The 14,368-nt window shown below is 46.5% G+C and overlaps 2 protein-coding genes across 2 annotated transcripts; both read left to right on the forward strand.

Annotated features, from left to right (window-relative positions):
• Nucleotides 1-2,191: 2,191 nt before the first annotated feature.
• On the forward strand, nt 2,192-5,872 carry LOC118941458 (tudor domain-containing protein 7B-like). Its single transcript, XM_090209688.1, has 9 exons — nt 2,192-2,279; nt 2,745-2,882; nt 3,162-3,307; nt 3,601-3,670; nt 4,075-4,304; nt 4,506-4,866; nt 5,027-5,097; nt 5,458-5,594; nt 5,839-5,872. The coding sequence occupies exons 1-9, from the start codon at nt 2,192-2,194 to the stop codon at nt 5,870-5,872; spliced, it is 1,275 nt and encodes a 424-aa protein (XP_090065814.1).
• Nucleotides 5,873-5,875: 3 nt separating this feature from the next.
• LOC118941545 (tudor domain-containing protein 7B-like) lies at nt 5,876-13,634 on the forward strand. Its single transcript, XM_036955481.2, has 3 exons — nt 5,876-5,998; nt 12,127-12,561; nt 13,527-13,634. Exons 1-3 carry the CDS (start codon nt 5,876-5,878, stop codon nt 13,632-13,634), a joined length of 666 nt encoding a protein of 221 aa, XP_036811376.2.
• Nucleotides 13,635-14,368: the final 734 nt, after the last annotated feature.

A 14,368-nucleotide genomic window follows, 5' to 3' on the forward strand; every position in this document is an offset into this window, starting at 1 on the left:
AGGAGGGACTGGTGCACTTCACAAAATAGATGGCTTCACGAGGAAGGAAAATTATGTGCATATATTGAAGCAACATCTCAAGACATCAGTCAGGAAGTTAAAGCTTGGTTGCAAATGGGTCTTCCAAATGGACAATGACCCCAAGCATACTTCCAAAGTTGTGGCAAAATGGCTTAAGGGCAACAAAGTCAAGGTATTGGAGTGGCCATCACAAAACCCTGACCTCAATCCTATAGAACATTTGTGGGCAGAACTGCGCGTGCGAGCAAGGCCTACAAACCTGACTCAGTTACACCAGCTCTGTCAGGAGGAATGGGCCAAAATTCACCCAACGTATTGTGGGAAGCTTGGTGAAGGCTACCCAAAATGTTTGGCCCAAGTTAAACAATTTAAAGGCAATGCTACCAAATACTAATTGAGTGTATGTAAACTTCTGACCCACTGGGAATGTGATGAAAGAAATGAAAGCTGAAATAAATCATTCTCTCAACTATTATTCTGACATTTCACATTCTTAAAATAAAGTGGTGATCCTAACTGACCTAAGACAGGAACATTTTACTAGGATTATATCACGTCCTGACACTGAGATGCGGTCTAAGGCACCGCATCTCAGTGCTTGATGCGTCACAACAGACACAGTGGTTCGATTCCAGGCTGTATCACAACTGGCTGTGATTGGGAGTCCCATAAGGCGGCACACAATTGGCCCAGCATTGTCTGGGTTTGGCTGGTGTAGGCTGTCATTGTAAATAATAATTTGTTCTTAACTGACTTGTGTAGTTAAATTAAGGTTACATTTAATATATATATATAATAATAATCATCTAGGTTTGTACCTGTAGGCTTTCCATCACCATGAAAAAAAACAATGCACAATACAATAATTGTGTACATTGAGACATCAAGTGGTTTGTGATGATGTAATAATGTGGCTCAGTTGGTAGAGCATGCTGTTGGCAATGCTCTGGTTGTGGGTTTGATTCCCATGGGGGACCAGTATACAAATGTAACCAAACCGTAAGTTGCTCTGGATAAGAGTGTCTACAAAAAGGAATGACTAGACCATTTCAGTTATTACATAGTTAAACATCACAAAAGTAGTGCACTGGGCCTTTACTAGTTCTGTATTAGCAGACTGATGTAGAAGTCTTCAGCACCTGCAAAAAAATAAATAATCTGCATTCCCCCCATCGCAGCACTCCTACCCCCAAACTATGTCCAGCAGCTATAGTATGCCACACATACTGTACATAGGCCACAGTCAAGTGTATTTAAATATGTTGACATTCTGGTTGAATCAATGATTGTAATTGAGTATCTTTGACTTGAACGTGAATAATTACATTTATGTAAATGTCTTACAATATAACAAATCACATATTTACTAAATGCTGCCACGAATGCTGATAATTATTACATTTGACCACCTGAACGTGAGGGAACGTGGGCGCCCCACACGCAACTTTTAACAATAGCCATGTACGTTAACTAACGTTAGTTTGAAGCTTGGATACTTTCGTTACAATAACTTCCAGTGAAGTTGCCCGCTAGGCGCTAGTTAACGTTAGCAGACGTTGGCTAGCTAGCTAGCTAGCATTTTTTAGCCAGCAACGTTAAGGCTACAGCTTACCCGTAGACAGTAATATAGTGCAAGGACTGACATTGGATACAGTAGCTCAGGACAATGCATGTTTATAGGAAAAGTTACTTTGAAAAACGTGTTTGACCGCCCAAAGATCGGCGTCCCTCCATGACAGGTGCCACATTGTTTTGTCATCCAGTTCAACCTACAATCAAAACAAACTTTTGTAACCTTCTAAACATCTTTGCTGCAATCACCACTTTTGTTTGGTTGGCTAACAACAAACACTGGGAAAGCTGTAGCCTAAGTGGGCAACCATATAGCTAGATCGTTTTTGAGCTGGTTATATCGAGGTAACTTTAACTTAACTACATATCTACAGCTGAAGTATTTAGCGAGCATATTTGAGGCCTTGGTAAGTGTGTATAATTGTGTGTTTGGTGACTGTAGAACCTAACTGACTTAGCTATCTAGCGCAATGATTGAACATTCATTCTAAATTGTCTCCATTTGTTTATTTGTATTTAAGAAGGAACAAAATGGCGCTGCAATACAAAGTAGTTCATTCGTAATTTTGTGTTGATACTGACAGCTGTCTTCTTCATTATGTTCCTGACCAGATGTCTGATGAAGAAGATGCTCCGGGCTGTCCTCCAGGCCAATAAGAACGGGGTGTCCATCAGGCGGAATACAGGTCGCTGACGGGGGAGTTCATCCCTGACCGAAAGCTGGGCTACCCTTCACTGGAGTGCTTCCTCCGCAGTACCCCCGCTGTGGTCAGGATGGAGAATTGCATGGGGGGAGGCAAGGCCTTCGTCCCAATAAACGGGTGTCTGGTATCCTAGTGGTTAAGAGCGTTGGGCCAGTAACTGAAACGTCGCTGGTTTTAATCCCCGAGCCGACTAAGTAAAAAAAATCTGCCTGTGCCCCTCGGGAGCAAGCAGCATAACCCTTATACCAGCCGTTTCCATTCTACCTGCCACTTTCCTTTTAAATCTAATGAAGGGAAGTGAAGACGTACACATTTCAGGAGGAAGGACAGATTCGGAGTTTGAGGAGAGTTGAGCTAGTCAGATTTAAGTTTTAAGCCAATAGGTGTCACTTTGTATGAGCTTGTACTCTCCATATTTCTCCTGTAGATAAATGTGCTTTGCTGCAGTCTGTCAAGAAACGGCCCACATCGCTCAGCTGGTCGCTCTTCAGAAGTCCAGCAAGAGGGCGCCTGGCAGCTCCCAGATGCTGAACTGTCAGACGAGGTCGAAATTGGCTTCAAACTTTGTGTTCTATGCTAGGTCTCGTCTGTCCTTGTCACAGTCAGTGTCATCTGGCAATGGCTCTTTTTCTGAATGTGTCTTTCCTCGATGGCCCAGTTCACTATTCCTTTGAGAACTTGAATAAAAATAAAAAAAGAGCTAAGAATAAGGGCCTTTCAGACCAAAATCATATTTCTCTCTCCGTCTCTCTCTCTCTCCTGATTCTTTGCATATATTAATACAACCAGTGAGTGAAAAAGTGAAGCAGGATGCTATCATCACTGACATCTACCTCTTCTGTCTCTCCCCTTGTCTTCCTCCAGAGAAGCCTCGCATGTCCCTGCGTCAGCCTGACCGTGCTCCAGTGCGCTCTGGCTGGAGCCAGCCTTACACCTCCATGGGACCCCAACGGCCGCGGAGCTACAACACCTGTGGAGGCTTCAGCGCTGGGGGAAGACATCAGGAAGATGTACAGCTGGCATGAGGGTCAACCCCCCCCCCCCCCCCCCCCCTGCTCCGGCCCCTACAGAGTCAGAACAGGGAGTCCATCACTCAGGTGAAACAGAGTGAGAGGTGAGTGGAAGGAACACATGTTTTAGTATGAGAGGTGTGGAGGGCACTAACGCATACCATTGTGTAAGACATAGGTGGTTTGTGATGTTATATCGTATTCAATGTCATTTGATGTAACGTTACTGCAAAATGTCTTCTCTGCATTCAAATAGTACCAACAGATATTGCTCTACCTCTGTTTTTCTTCAGGCCAGACAAGAAATGTACCTTTTCATTCTAGACAACCATCGCATTTCGAATACCACCCAGAAAGCTCCTGGTAAGTCAAGTGGGACCCTCCTTTCTCCAGTTGGAGATTTGGCTAATTCCATAGCAGCAGATTCATAGTGGAGATTTTGTCTGAAATCCGAAAGACAGAGTATTTCTTCCTAGGAAGTGTATGCTGTGTATCCCCGTAGAGGCCTTCTGGTTTCAAAGAACATTTTATTAGCCACACGCGCCGAATACAACAGGTGAAATGCTTACTTACAAGCCCCAAACCAACGGTGCAGTTTAAAAAAAGTACCAAGAAGAAATAAAAGGAAGAGTGCATCTGTCCTCTGGACGCTTTAGTGGTGGTAGTGTTACTGTACAAAACATTTGAAAACGATTTCACCCTACTGAACATGACTTGCTGGTATACTATGTAATAATGTGTCGTCCATTCATCCTACTGTTTCTCAGCTCCCTCCGTTACCATCAGTAACGTCTCTGCTCCTCCTCCGACGCCCAAAGCCCTTCAGCCGGGAGGCTACAACCCCCAGGTGGTCCAGAGTCGGATCTCTGAAGTGCTGAAGAAGTACTACAGTGGTCTGTGGCTGTCCAAGCTGCCCTGTGTGTACCGGGACATGCACAACCAGGACCTACCTGGCCAAGGGGTCATAGACCTGGAGAACTGGACACATGTCTGCTCAGTAAGTATCTAGTGGAAAATCATATTATCTTTGTTTCCCTTCAAACAGCAACAAAAGGAATTGTTTTGAAACGATAGAATAGCTACCAGTTTATTTTTCACCCACAGATTTTCGGAAACATTCGATAGTCGCGCCTTTTTCCTGTAGTGTTTTGAGATGTTTCATGCACTTTGATGCATTGAGTGAAACTTTGTGTTTCAGGTTGAGAAGCCCGTTAGTACCAATCGAGCAGATAGGCTGGTCTACCCCCCTCAGCCCAAACCCCCCAGCCTTGCTGTCGCACCAGTCAAACCCGCAACGGCCCCTTATACTGTCAAACCAGTGACAACCCTCCTAGCTAAACCCATCACTACCGCTCCAGTCAAACCAGTCACCACCAACCCAATGAAACTGGCCCCTCTATTCTACTCACTGCAGAGCCCCTCCTTGAACCAGAGTCAGACCTCGCCCACTCCACCGGCCCCCTCGTGGAAGCACTCCCCGACCAATACCCCCACCTCTCCAACTGCCCCCTCTACCTTGTGGAAGCCCTCTCCTTCCCACCTTCTCCCTACACCCACCTGTAATTTGTGGAAACCCTCCCCTACTTCCACCTCGCCCTCATGGAAGCCCACAACTACCACTTTCTCCCCTACTCCCCCCCCCAACTCCTCCCTTCCTCACCTCCCCCACATGGATGGGCTCCCCTACCCCACCACCCCTATCCCCCCTCTCCCCTACAGCGGTGAGCATCCCTGCGGAGGCGTGCCTCAGACTGAAGGAGCTGCTGTCTAAATACAGTGACGGCCTGTGGGCCCACGCCCTACCAGGAGACCTTCAAGGCCCCCCTTCCCAGAGGACATCCTGGCCAACATGTCTCTCTTACAGGACATCTGCACTGTGGAGTACCCCATGCCCGACAACAAAAATAGGGCCATCCTTTCTGCCACGGAGTAGAAGGCCAAGATAGGGCTGCCTGTTCTCCTCCAGAAATATTATTGTATTTATTCATTGTTTAATTCAGGTGATCATATATTGGAGTCATTTCTGATTCTGAGTCGGGAATCGACTCTTGAAATTGATTCTCTCTCAATCCTGAGCCGACTCCAATAGAAGAAACTGGTAGAAAACACATTGGCACAACTGTAGTAAGGTATGTTGTTTGGACATGCAGATGAGCAGCACCCCGTCCTCCCCGTCGGGTTATAAGCTCAACAGCACCCACATGGTTCCTCCACTGCTGCTCCCCAAGGAGGAGTTCCCCTCAGTGCTGGTTGTGGAGGCAAGCAGCATCGACCTGGTCATCCTCAGGTAACTTATTTCTTTGGTCATTTGATTATTTCTTTTGATAAATTGCTCGTCTTCGACGTTGCAATTTCGAGGGCATTTCATGAACTTTTCAGGTCATTTTTGCCACCAAAAGCCTCTAATTTCCTGTTTAGAAGATTCACTCCCCTGCAACATTTCCTGTGGTTTCTGGAAATCCTTCAACCAGGATTTCAGAAAAACCTGAGAACTTTTGGGAAATGTTGGGGATTTTACTTTTCTTACTCAGCTACATTGGTGAGGGCTACTCTCAGGCCCTGTAGGCAATGGAGGAATCCATGACAACGGTCTACAGCCAGCTCAGTGCTCAGAGGCTCCTCCCCTTCCCCTCGGCTGGCCAACTTGCGGCCGTCAAAGTAAAGAGGGGCGAGGAGGTCGCCAGGGCCCAGGTCTGTAAGGTCATGACTATTGAAAGTTCTGTTTAGTTCAGGACTAGGCTTAATCGGTGTCCAGGAAATCTCCCCCATAGGTTTGTGAAGCGCTGCAGGGAACTGTGAGTCAAAACACGATTAGGTGGTGAAAAGTTGTACAAACATTGGCCTATTAAAATGCGGTGAAAAGAGAAGTGTGTGATAATGGGTTAAAAGGTCTTTCTAAGGTCTTTGAAAGCCAAGTTATCAAACAGATTACCGACCATTTCGAATCCCACCGTACCTTCTCCGCTATGCAATCTGGTTTCAGATCTGGTCATGGGTACATCTTAGCCACGCTCAAGGTCCTAAGCGATATCATAACTGCCATCGATAAGAGACTACTGTGCAGCCGTATTCATCGACCTGGCTAAGGCTTTCATCGACCTGGCTAAGGCTGTCAATCACAACATTCTTATTGTCAGACAACAGCCTTGGTTTCTCAAATGATTGCCTTGCCTGGTTCACCAACTACTTCTCTGATAGAGTTCAGTGTGTCAAATCGGAGAGCCTGTTGTCCGGACCTCTGGCAGTCTCTATGGGGGTACCACAGGGTTCAATTCTCGGGCCGACTCTCTTCTCTATATACATCAATTATGTGATTCTTTGATTCACCTCTACGCAGACGACACCATTCTGTATACCTCTGGCCCTTCTTCGGACACTATGTTAACTAACCTCCAGACAAGCTTCAATGCCGTACAACTCTCCTTCCGTGGCCTCCAACTGCTCTTAAATGCAAGTAAAACTAAATGCATGCTCTTCAACCGATCGCTGCCCGTACCCACCTGCCCGTCCAGCATCACTCTCTGGAAGGTTCTGACTTAGAATATGTGGACAACTACAAATACCTAGGTGTCGGGTTAGACTGTAAACTCTCCTTCCAGGCTCACATTTAACATCTCCAATCCAAAATTAAATCTAGAATTGGCTTCATATTTTGCAAAAAAACATCCTTCACTCATGCTGCCAAACATACCCTCGTAAAACTGACCATCCTACCGATCCTCGACTTCGGCGATGTCATTTACGCAATAGCCTCCAACACTCTACTCAACAAATTGGATGCAGTATCACAGTGCCATCTGTTTTGTCACCAAAGCCCCATATACTACACACCACTGCGACCTGTACGCTCTCGTTGGCTGGCCCTCGCTTCATTCTCGTCGCCAAACCCACTGGCTCCAGGTCATCTACAAGTCTCTGCTAGGTAAAGCCCCGCCTTATCTCAGCTCACTGGTCACCATAGCAGCACCCACCTGTAGCACGCGCTCCAGCAGGTATATCTCACTGGTCACCCCCAAAGCCAATTCTTCCTTTGGCCGTCTCTCCTTCCAGTTCTCTGCTGCCAATGACTGGAACGAACTGCAAAAATCACTAAAACTGGAGACTCATATCTCCCTCACTAGCTTTGAGCACCAGCTGTCAGAGCAGCTCACAGATTGCTGCACCTGTACATAGCCCATCTGTAAATAGCCCATCCAACTACCTCATCCCCATACTGTATTTATTTATTTATTTATCTTGCTCCTTTGCACCCCAGTATCTCTACTTGCACATACATATTCTGCACATTCTACCATTCCAGTGTTTAATTGCTATATTGTAATTTTTTCGCCACCATGGCCTATTTATTGCCTTACCTCCCTTATCCTACCTCATATATACATGCTGTATATATACTTTTTCTACTGTATTATTGATTGTATGTTTGTTTATTCCATGTGTAACTCTGTGTTGTTGTATGTGCTGAACTGCTTTGCTTTATCTTGGCCAGGTCGCAGTTGCAAATGAGAACTTGTTCTCAACTAGCCTACCTGGTTAAATAAAGGTGAAATACAAAAAATAAAAGAATGGCCTTATAAGGATACTTTTCTGAAAACTTTTTAGTTGGATTTTACAGTCTAGTGTGAAAAATAATAATCATGGGAAGCAGGAAATAATGAGGACGTTTTATTGGCCCTTCCTATGCTAGACTTAGTTACAGGTGTCCATTCCACATCACCTACAAGGCCCTGTTATAACCAGTCTTGTCTTGTTGCCCCTCAGGTGTTTTACCTGGACCACTAGCCCAGTAACCAGCCATGCAGGTGTACTACTAGAAGACTGTGCCTTGTAGGTTTCCAGTCCACAGAGAGTTCAAGGCCCTGTTTATAACCAGACTGTCTTGTTGCTCTACAGGTGTACTACTAGAAGACTGTGCCTTGTAGGTTTTCAGTCCACAGAGAGTTCAAAGGCCCTGTTTATAACCAGAATGTCTTGTTGCTCTACAGGTGTACTAGGTGGAACATGGCTTCTCTGAGGTCCTCAGTAGAACCACACTATTGGAGCTGCAGAAAGACTTCCTCAAGCTGCCCTTCCAGGCGGCTGTCTACTAGCTGGTAACCAAGTTCAGCTCCCATTTCCCCCATTTCTTCTGAGCGTTGCAACTACGATGTGTCTACTGAAAAGGATTAGTTGGAAAGACGAGTTGGGTTTTGTGTGATGGAGAATACAAGCAGTTAGCTAAATGTAATGTTTATTTACACGTGACACGTCACCACAGTTAGTGGTATTCCACGTTCCTGTGTGTTTAATCTGCTGTCTTTATCCTTCAGGGATCCTCTCATATCTAAGTACCTCTGGGATGTAATATGGGGCAAGAGGTTGATTTTAATCGCTTTCGTTCTTTTTCCATCTCTCTTTCCCGCTCTCTTTTCTCTCTCCAGCTCTCTCTCCCTCACGCTTCTGTCACCATCTCTTTCTCCATTTCTCTCTCGCTCCCTCACGCTTCTGTCACCATCTCTTTCTCCATTTCTCTCTCTCGCTCCCTCACGCTTCTGTCACCATCTCTTTCTCCATTTCTCTCTCGCTCCCTCACACTTCTGTCGCCATCTCTTTCTCCATTTCTCTCTCGCTCCCTCACGCTTCTGTCGCCATCTCTTTTTCCATCTCACTCTCTTTCTGTCTCGCTCTGTCTCTGACTTGCTGGGAGCAGCATAGGGTCAGCCTCAGAGTGGAGCACATTATGGGGTTAATGGCCTTGCTCTATGGCACACCGGCAGTAGGTGTGACAAAGATGACACCCAGGCCATATGCCACCCAGGTTATACTCTATTTTTGAAAGAGTACATTAACCAAGACCATACGAACATTTATGACAGCTGGACGTACTATGGTCAGAAGGATACAGGAAGAAAGATGGAAGCAAGATAACTGATGACTAACACGTGAAACATAAGCATGTAATACATACATTATTTTGAGGACGTGAAAAGGGTTCTACCATCGTTATAACCTGACCAAAAGCAGATATGGGCGTTAGTGGGTGTGAACTAGCTCTGAGATGACAAGAAAATAATAAAAGGTCAAGGGAAGCTATTTTCATATAGAGGGAGGGGACTCTATATGTTATGCAAAGACAGAATCCTATAAAGGCAGGACTCTGTAATATGAGAATTTAGTCTCTTTCTATGGAGGGGCTCGGCCCTGTTATGTTTGTGATAGGGTCCTTCCATGGAAGGGCTCGGCCCTGTTATGTTTGTGATAGGGTCCTTCCATGGAAGGGCTCGGCCCTGTTATGTTTGTGATAGGGTCCTTCCATGGAAGGGCTCGGCCCTGTTATGTTTGTGATAGGGCCCTTCCATGGAGGGGCTCGGCCCTGTTACGTTTGTGATAGGGTCCTTCCATGGAGGGGCTCGGCCCTGTTACGTTTGTGATAGGGTCCTTCCATGGAGGGGCTCGGCCCTGTTACGTTTGTGATAGGGTCCTTCCATGGAAGGGCTCGGCCCTGTTATGTTTGTGATAGGGTCCTTCCATGGAGGGGCTCGGCCCTGTTACGTTTGTGATAGGGTCCTTCCATGGAAGGGCTCGGCCCTGTTATGTTTGCGATAGGGTCCTTCCATGGAGGGGCTCGGCCCTGTTACGTTTGTGATAGGGTCCTTCCATGGAAGGGCTCGGCCCTGTTACGTTTGTGATAGGGTCCTTCCATGGAGGGGCTCGGCCCTGTTATGTTTGTGATAGGGTCCTTCCATGGAGGGGCTCGGCCCTGTTACGTTTGTGATAGGGTCCTTCCATGGAAGGGCTCGGCCCTGTTACGTTTGTGATAGGGTCCTTCCATGGAAGGGCTCGGCCCTGTTACGTTTGTGATAGGGTCCTTCCATGGAGGGGCTCGGCCCTGTTATGTTTGTGATAGGGTCCTTCCATGGAGGGGCTCGGCCCTGTTACGTTTGTGATAGGGTCCTTCCATGGAAGGGCTCGGCCCTGTTATGTTTGTGATAGGGTCCTTCCATGGAAGGGCTCGGCCCTGTTATGTTTGTGATAGGGTCCTTCCATGGAGGGGCTCGGCCCTGTTACGTTTGTGATAGGGTCCTTCCATGGAAGGGCTCGGCCCTGTTATGTTTGTGATAGGGTCCTTCCATGGAAGGGCTCGGCCCTGTTATGTTTGTGATAGGGTCCTTCCATGGAAGGGCTCGGCCCTGTTATGTTTGTGATAGGGTCCTTCCATGGAAGGGCTCGGCCCTGTTATGTTTGTGATAGGGTCCTTCCATGGAAGGGCTCGGCCCTGTTATGTTTGTGATAGGGTCCTTCCATGGAAGGGCTCGGCCCTGTTATGTTTGTGATAGGGTCCTTCCATGGAAGGGCTCGGCCCTGTTATGTTTGTGATAGGGTCCTTCCATGGAAGGGCTCGGCCCTGTTATGTTTGTGATAGGGTCCTTCCATGGAAGGGCTCGGCCCTGTTATGTTTGTGATAGGGTCCTTCCATGGAAGGGCTCGGCCCTGTTATGTTTGTGATAGGGTCCTTCCATGGAAGGGCTCGGCCCTGTTATGTTTGTGATAGGGTCCTTCCATGGAAGGGCTCGGCCCTGTTATGTTTGTGATAGGGTCCTTCCATGGAAGGGCTCGGCCCTGTTATGTTTGTGATAGGGTCCTTCCATGGAAGGGCTCGGCCCTGTTATGTTTGTGATAGGGTCCTTCCATGGAAGGGCTCGGCCCTGTTATGTTTGTGATAGGGTCCTTCCATGGAAGGGCTCGGCCCTGTTATGTTTGTGATAGGGTCCTTCCATGGAAGGGCTCGGCCCTGTTATGTTTGTGATAGGGTCCTTCCATGGAGGGGCTCGGCCCTGTTACGTTTGTGATAGGGTCCTTCCATGGAAGGGTTCAGTTTTGCTACTTTGTATTAAAGTGTATATCGAATTCACAAGTTCTTGTAAGAGTGTTATATTTCTGAGACGATTCTCCACGACACCGCCTGGTCAAACTGAGCAATCAGTTAGTCAGGGAGGTGACCAAGAACCCAATGGTAACTTTGACAAAGCTCCACAGTTCCTCTGTGGAGACTCCCATCTCTGCAGCACTCCACCAATCAGACCTTTATGGTAGTGGCCAGATGGAAGCCATTCTTCAGTATTTCTAAAAAGCTGTTTTTGATTTGTCATTATGGGATATTGCGTGTAGATTGATGAGGGGGGGGAACAATTTAATCCATTTTAGTATAAGGCTGTCACATGACACAATGTTGAAAAAGTCAAGGGGTCTGAATACTTTCTGAATGCACTGTGTCAACTGTTTTTGTACTACAGGTGTGGTAACAGCTAGCTGAACAGCTGGTTCAGAATGTAATTTGGGAAGAAATTGCAGTAGGCACACTTTAAACAAAACTATTGAATTTGCTTGCTTCAAGAGCAGCAATATGATGCTTGAAAAAGTGAAGCATAGACGGATGAGAGTTGATTAGACATTTAGAAGCAGGTGTGATCCACAGCTGGCGCAATGAAAGAATTGGGCCACATGAGTTGTCCTCATTAGCATAGCTTTCATCAGCTTTCAGAAAACACGAACTGAAAGTAGGCACACTGGATGTCCAAAAAAGACAAGATGAAAGGCTCTAACTTGGACTGATTTCAACCCTCTCTTCCCCTTTAGTTAAAAGCACTTTGAAAAAGGAAAAAGAAACATGTTTTCGATTGATTTTCCTTCTGTACTGTTAGATCTTCAAGGTTTCTAACCCTCTCCCTCCTTTCCTCTATGCGCTGTAGATCTTCAAGCTGAACTTTAAAATGAAATGTTATTGATTCGCCTATGTCATGTTGATCTCCAAGCATTTTTATCCCTCTCCTTTTCTATAGAGCTTGAAGCTGGACGAGGCCAAGCTGGTGCACATCTACCCGTTTACCTCTCAGGGCTCCCAGGATGTCACCAACAGTGTTAACCACCAGATGGTGACCTCTGACCTATGGAAGCACCCCGCCTTCCCCGGACCCCAGAGGGACGGCCTCCCTACCCCCAGTTTCCTCGACACCATGGTCGCCAACATGGTGGATCAGTTTACCCTTGAAAGCCCAGCCTGCAGCCCTATCCCTGTCTCCACCAAGACCCCCAGCCCCCTGGAGGGTGCCGGGGACACGTCAAAAGTGCTCACCCTCACTTTGGTCACCTGCGCTTGGGGAGAGAAGCAGCTGGCGCTGACCCCTCTCATGGCGCTTCCCCAGGAGGGCCAGAACATGAACGTCTACGTGTCTGTGGCCTGTCACCCGGGACACTTTGTCCTGCAGCCGTGGCAGGTAACCAGTTTCAAGAGAGCTGTCAATGACTGCGTCCCAAATGGCACCCTAATTCCCTACATGGTGCACTACATTTGCACAAAAGTAGCGCACTATGTAAGGGAAAAGGGTGCCATTTGGGACTCTGCAGAGAAATGGTTAATGGCGTAGCTTAGTCTTAGACATTGATTTTGTTTAGTCTTGGCGATGACGTGTATTTGGAAAAATGTTTTGTATATTTTAGTCCGTATTGTTGAACTCCCGTGACAGCGATTTCTCTGTCAAACTGTAAAACATATATTGCTTTCAGTGTGAACTAAGACTAAAACCACATATAAAGTATGTAGAAAAGATAACCGTGCTTTCTCATTTTTTAAATATAATCTTTGAAGACCGACAATCATCAAAATAAAAGCTAGACAGTCAGAGAGAATTAAAAGTTCAAAAAAACAATGACTATAGCAGTATATATTTTATTATGTCCTTGTATTATTATCCTTGTCTCATCGCACACCAGCGACACCTGTGGCGGGCCGGGGGCAGTGCGCGCTAACCAAGGTCTCCAGGTGCACGGTGTTTCCTCCGACACATTGGTGTGGCTGGCTTCCGGGTTGGATGCGCGCTGTGTTAAGAAGCAGTGTGGCTTGGTTGGGTTGTGCTTTGAAGGACGCATGGCTTTCGACCTTCGTCTCTCCCGAGCCCGTACGGGAGTTGTAGCGATGAGACAAGATAGTAGCTACTAACAATTGAATACCATGAAATTGGGGAGAAAAGGGGGGTAAAAAAAGAAAAGCCATTTTTTTTTTATTTAAAAGGTATCTCACCAACAGATGCATATCTGTATTCCCAGTCATGTGAAATCCATAGATTAGGGCCTAATGAATTTATTTCATTGACCGATTTTCCTCATACGAACTGTAACTCTTGCATGTTGCGTTTTTATATTTGTGTTCAGTACATTTTGAAATGTGTCAAATCAAACTCAGGACCCGTACAAGCTGATGGGAGAGATGGTCCTTTACAACAACCAGAGGGAGGAGACGCCGGGGCCCGGAGATGAACAGAAAGGCCAGGTCAAGGTGGACCATAAGTGAGTGGACAGATTAGGGCCTGGAGGCCTCACAGTTTTTTTGATTTTATACAAATGAAAAAAGCCAGTCACACACTTGTCTCCAGAATGAAGTCTGACTTCATTGTGTTTTTAGTCCTCGCTGATTTATGGGCTTTGTTTTGTTTTGTTTTCACTTGGCTGAGGCAATATAACTGTTGGAGAAGAAGCCCCTGGTGGCCCAGGTGGAGTGTGTGGTGGAGGCGGAGCGTCCCTGGGACAGGAAGGCGATTGGTGGATTCATTTATTGAATTTATTTGAGAATGACAAACCTACATAAATAGCCAGTAGCGACATATATTTAAAAAAGGATAACGCAAAGTCACTGGTTGCATCTGAAAGGGCACCCTATTTCTTACGTAGTGCACTGCTTTTGACCAGGCCCCATTTCAGAGGAGACAGACATCTGGGTCCACACCGTCGCCCCGTAGAACCGGACTGGAGAGACCGAACGCATAAGACTGTTGTGGTATCCTTTTCTTATCCCGCACAGGTAGAACTCTTCCAGAGTCTATCACATACGCTGAAATTATGTACAGCACTGCCTGCAGCATATAACTGTTGGTATCCCTTTCACTTATTCCACAGGTCAAAGATCTGCCAGAGTGTCACAGGTCATTGGGGAGCCATTTATGCAGACGCGTGGTTTTATCAGCTTAGCAATGTCTGAAGCATAGAACTGTGATTTTTTTTCTTCCTTATCGTATGTGTGGGGTGGGG

Source organism: Oncorhynchus mykiss, chromosome 19 (assembly GCF_057628025.1).
Source record: "Oncorhynchus mykiss isolate SJ-2025 chromosome 19, ASM5762802v1, whole genome shotgun sequence".
Lineage (NCBI taxonomy): Eukaryota > Metazoa > Chordata > Actinopteri > Salmoniformes > Salmonidae > Oncorhynchus > Oncorhynchus mykiss.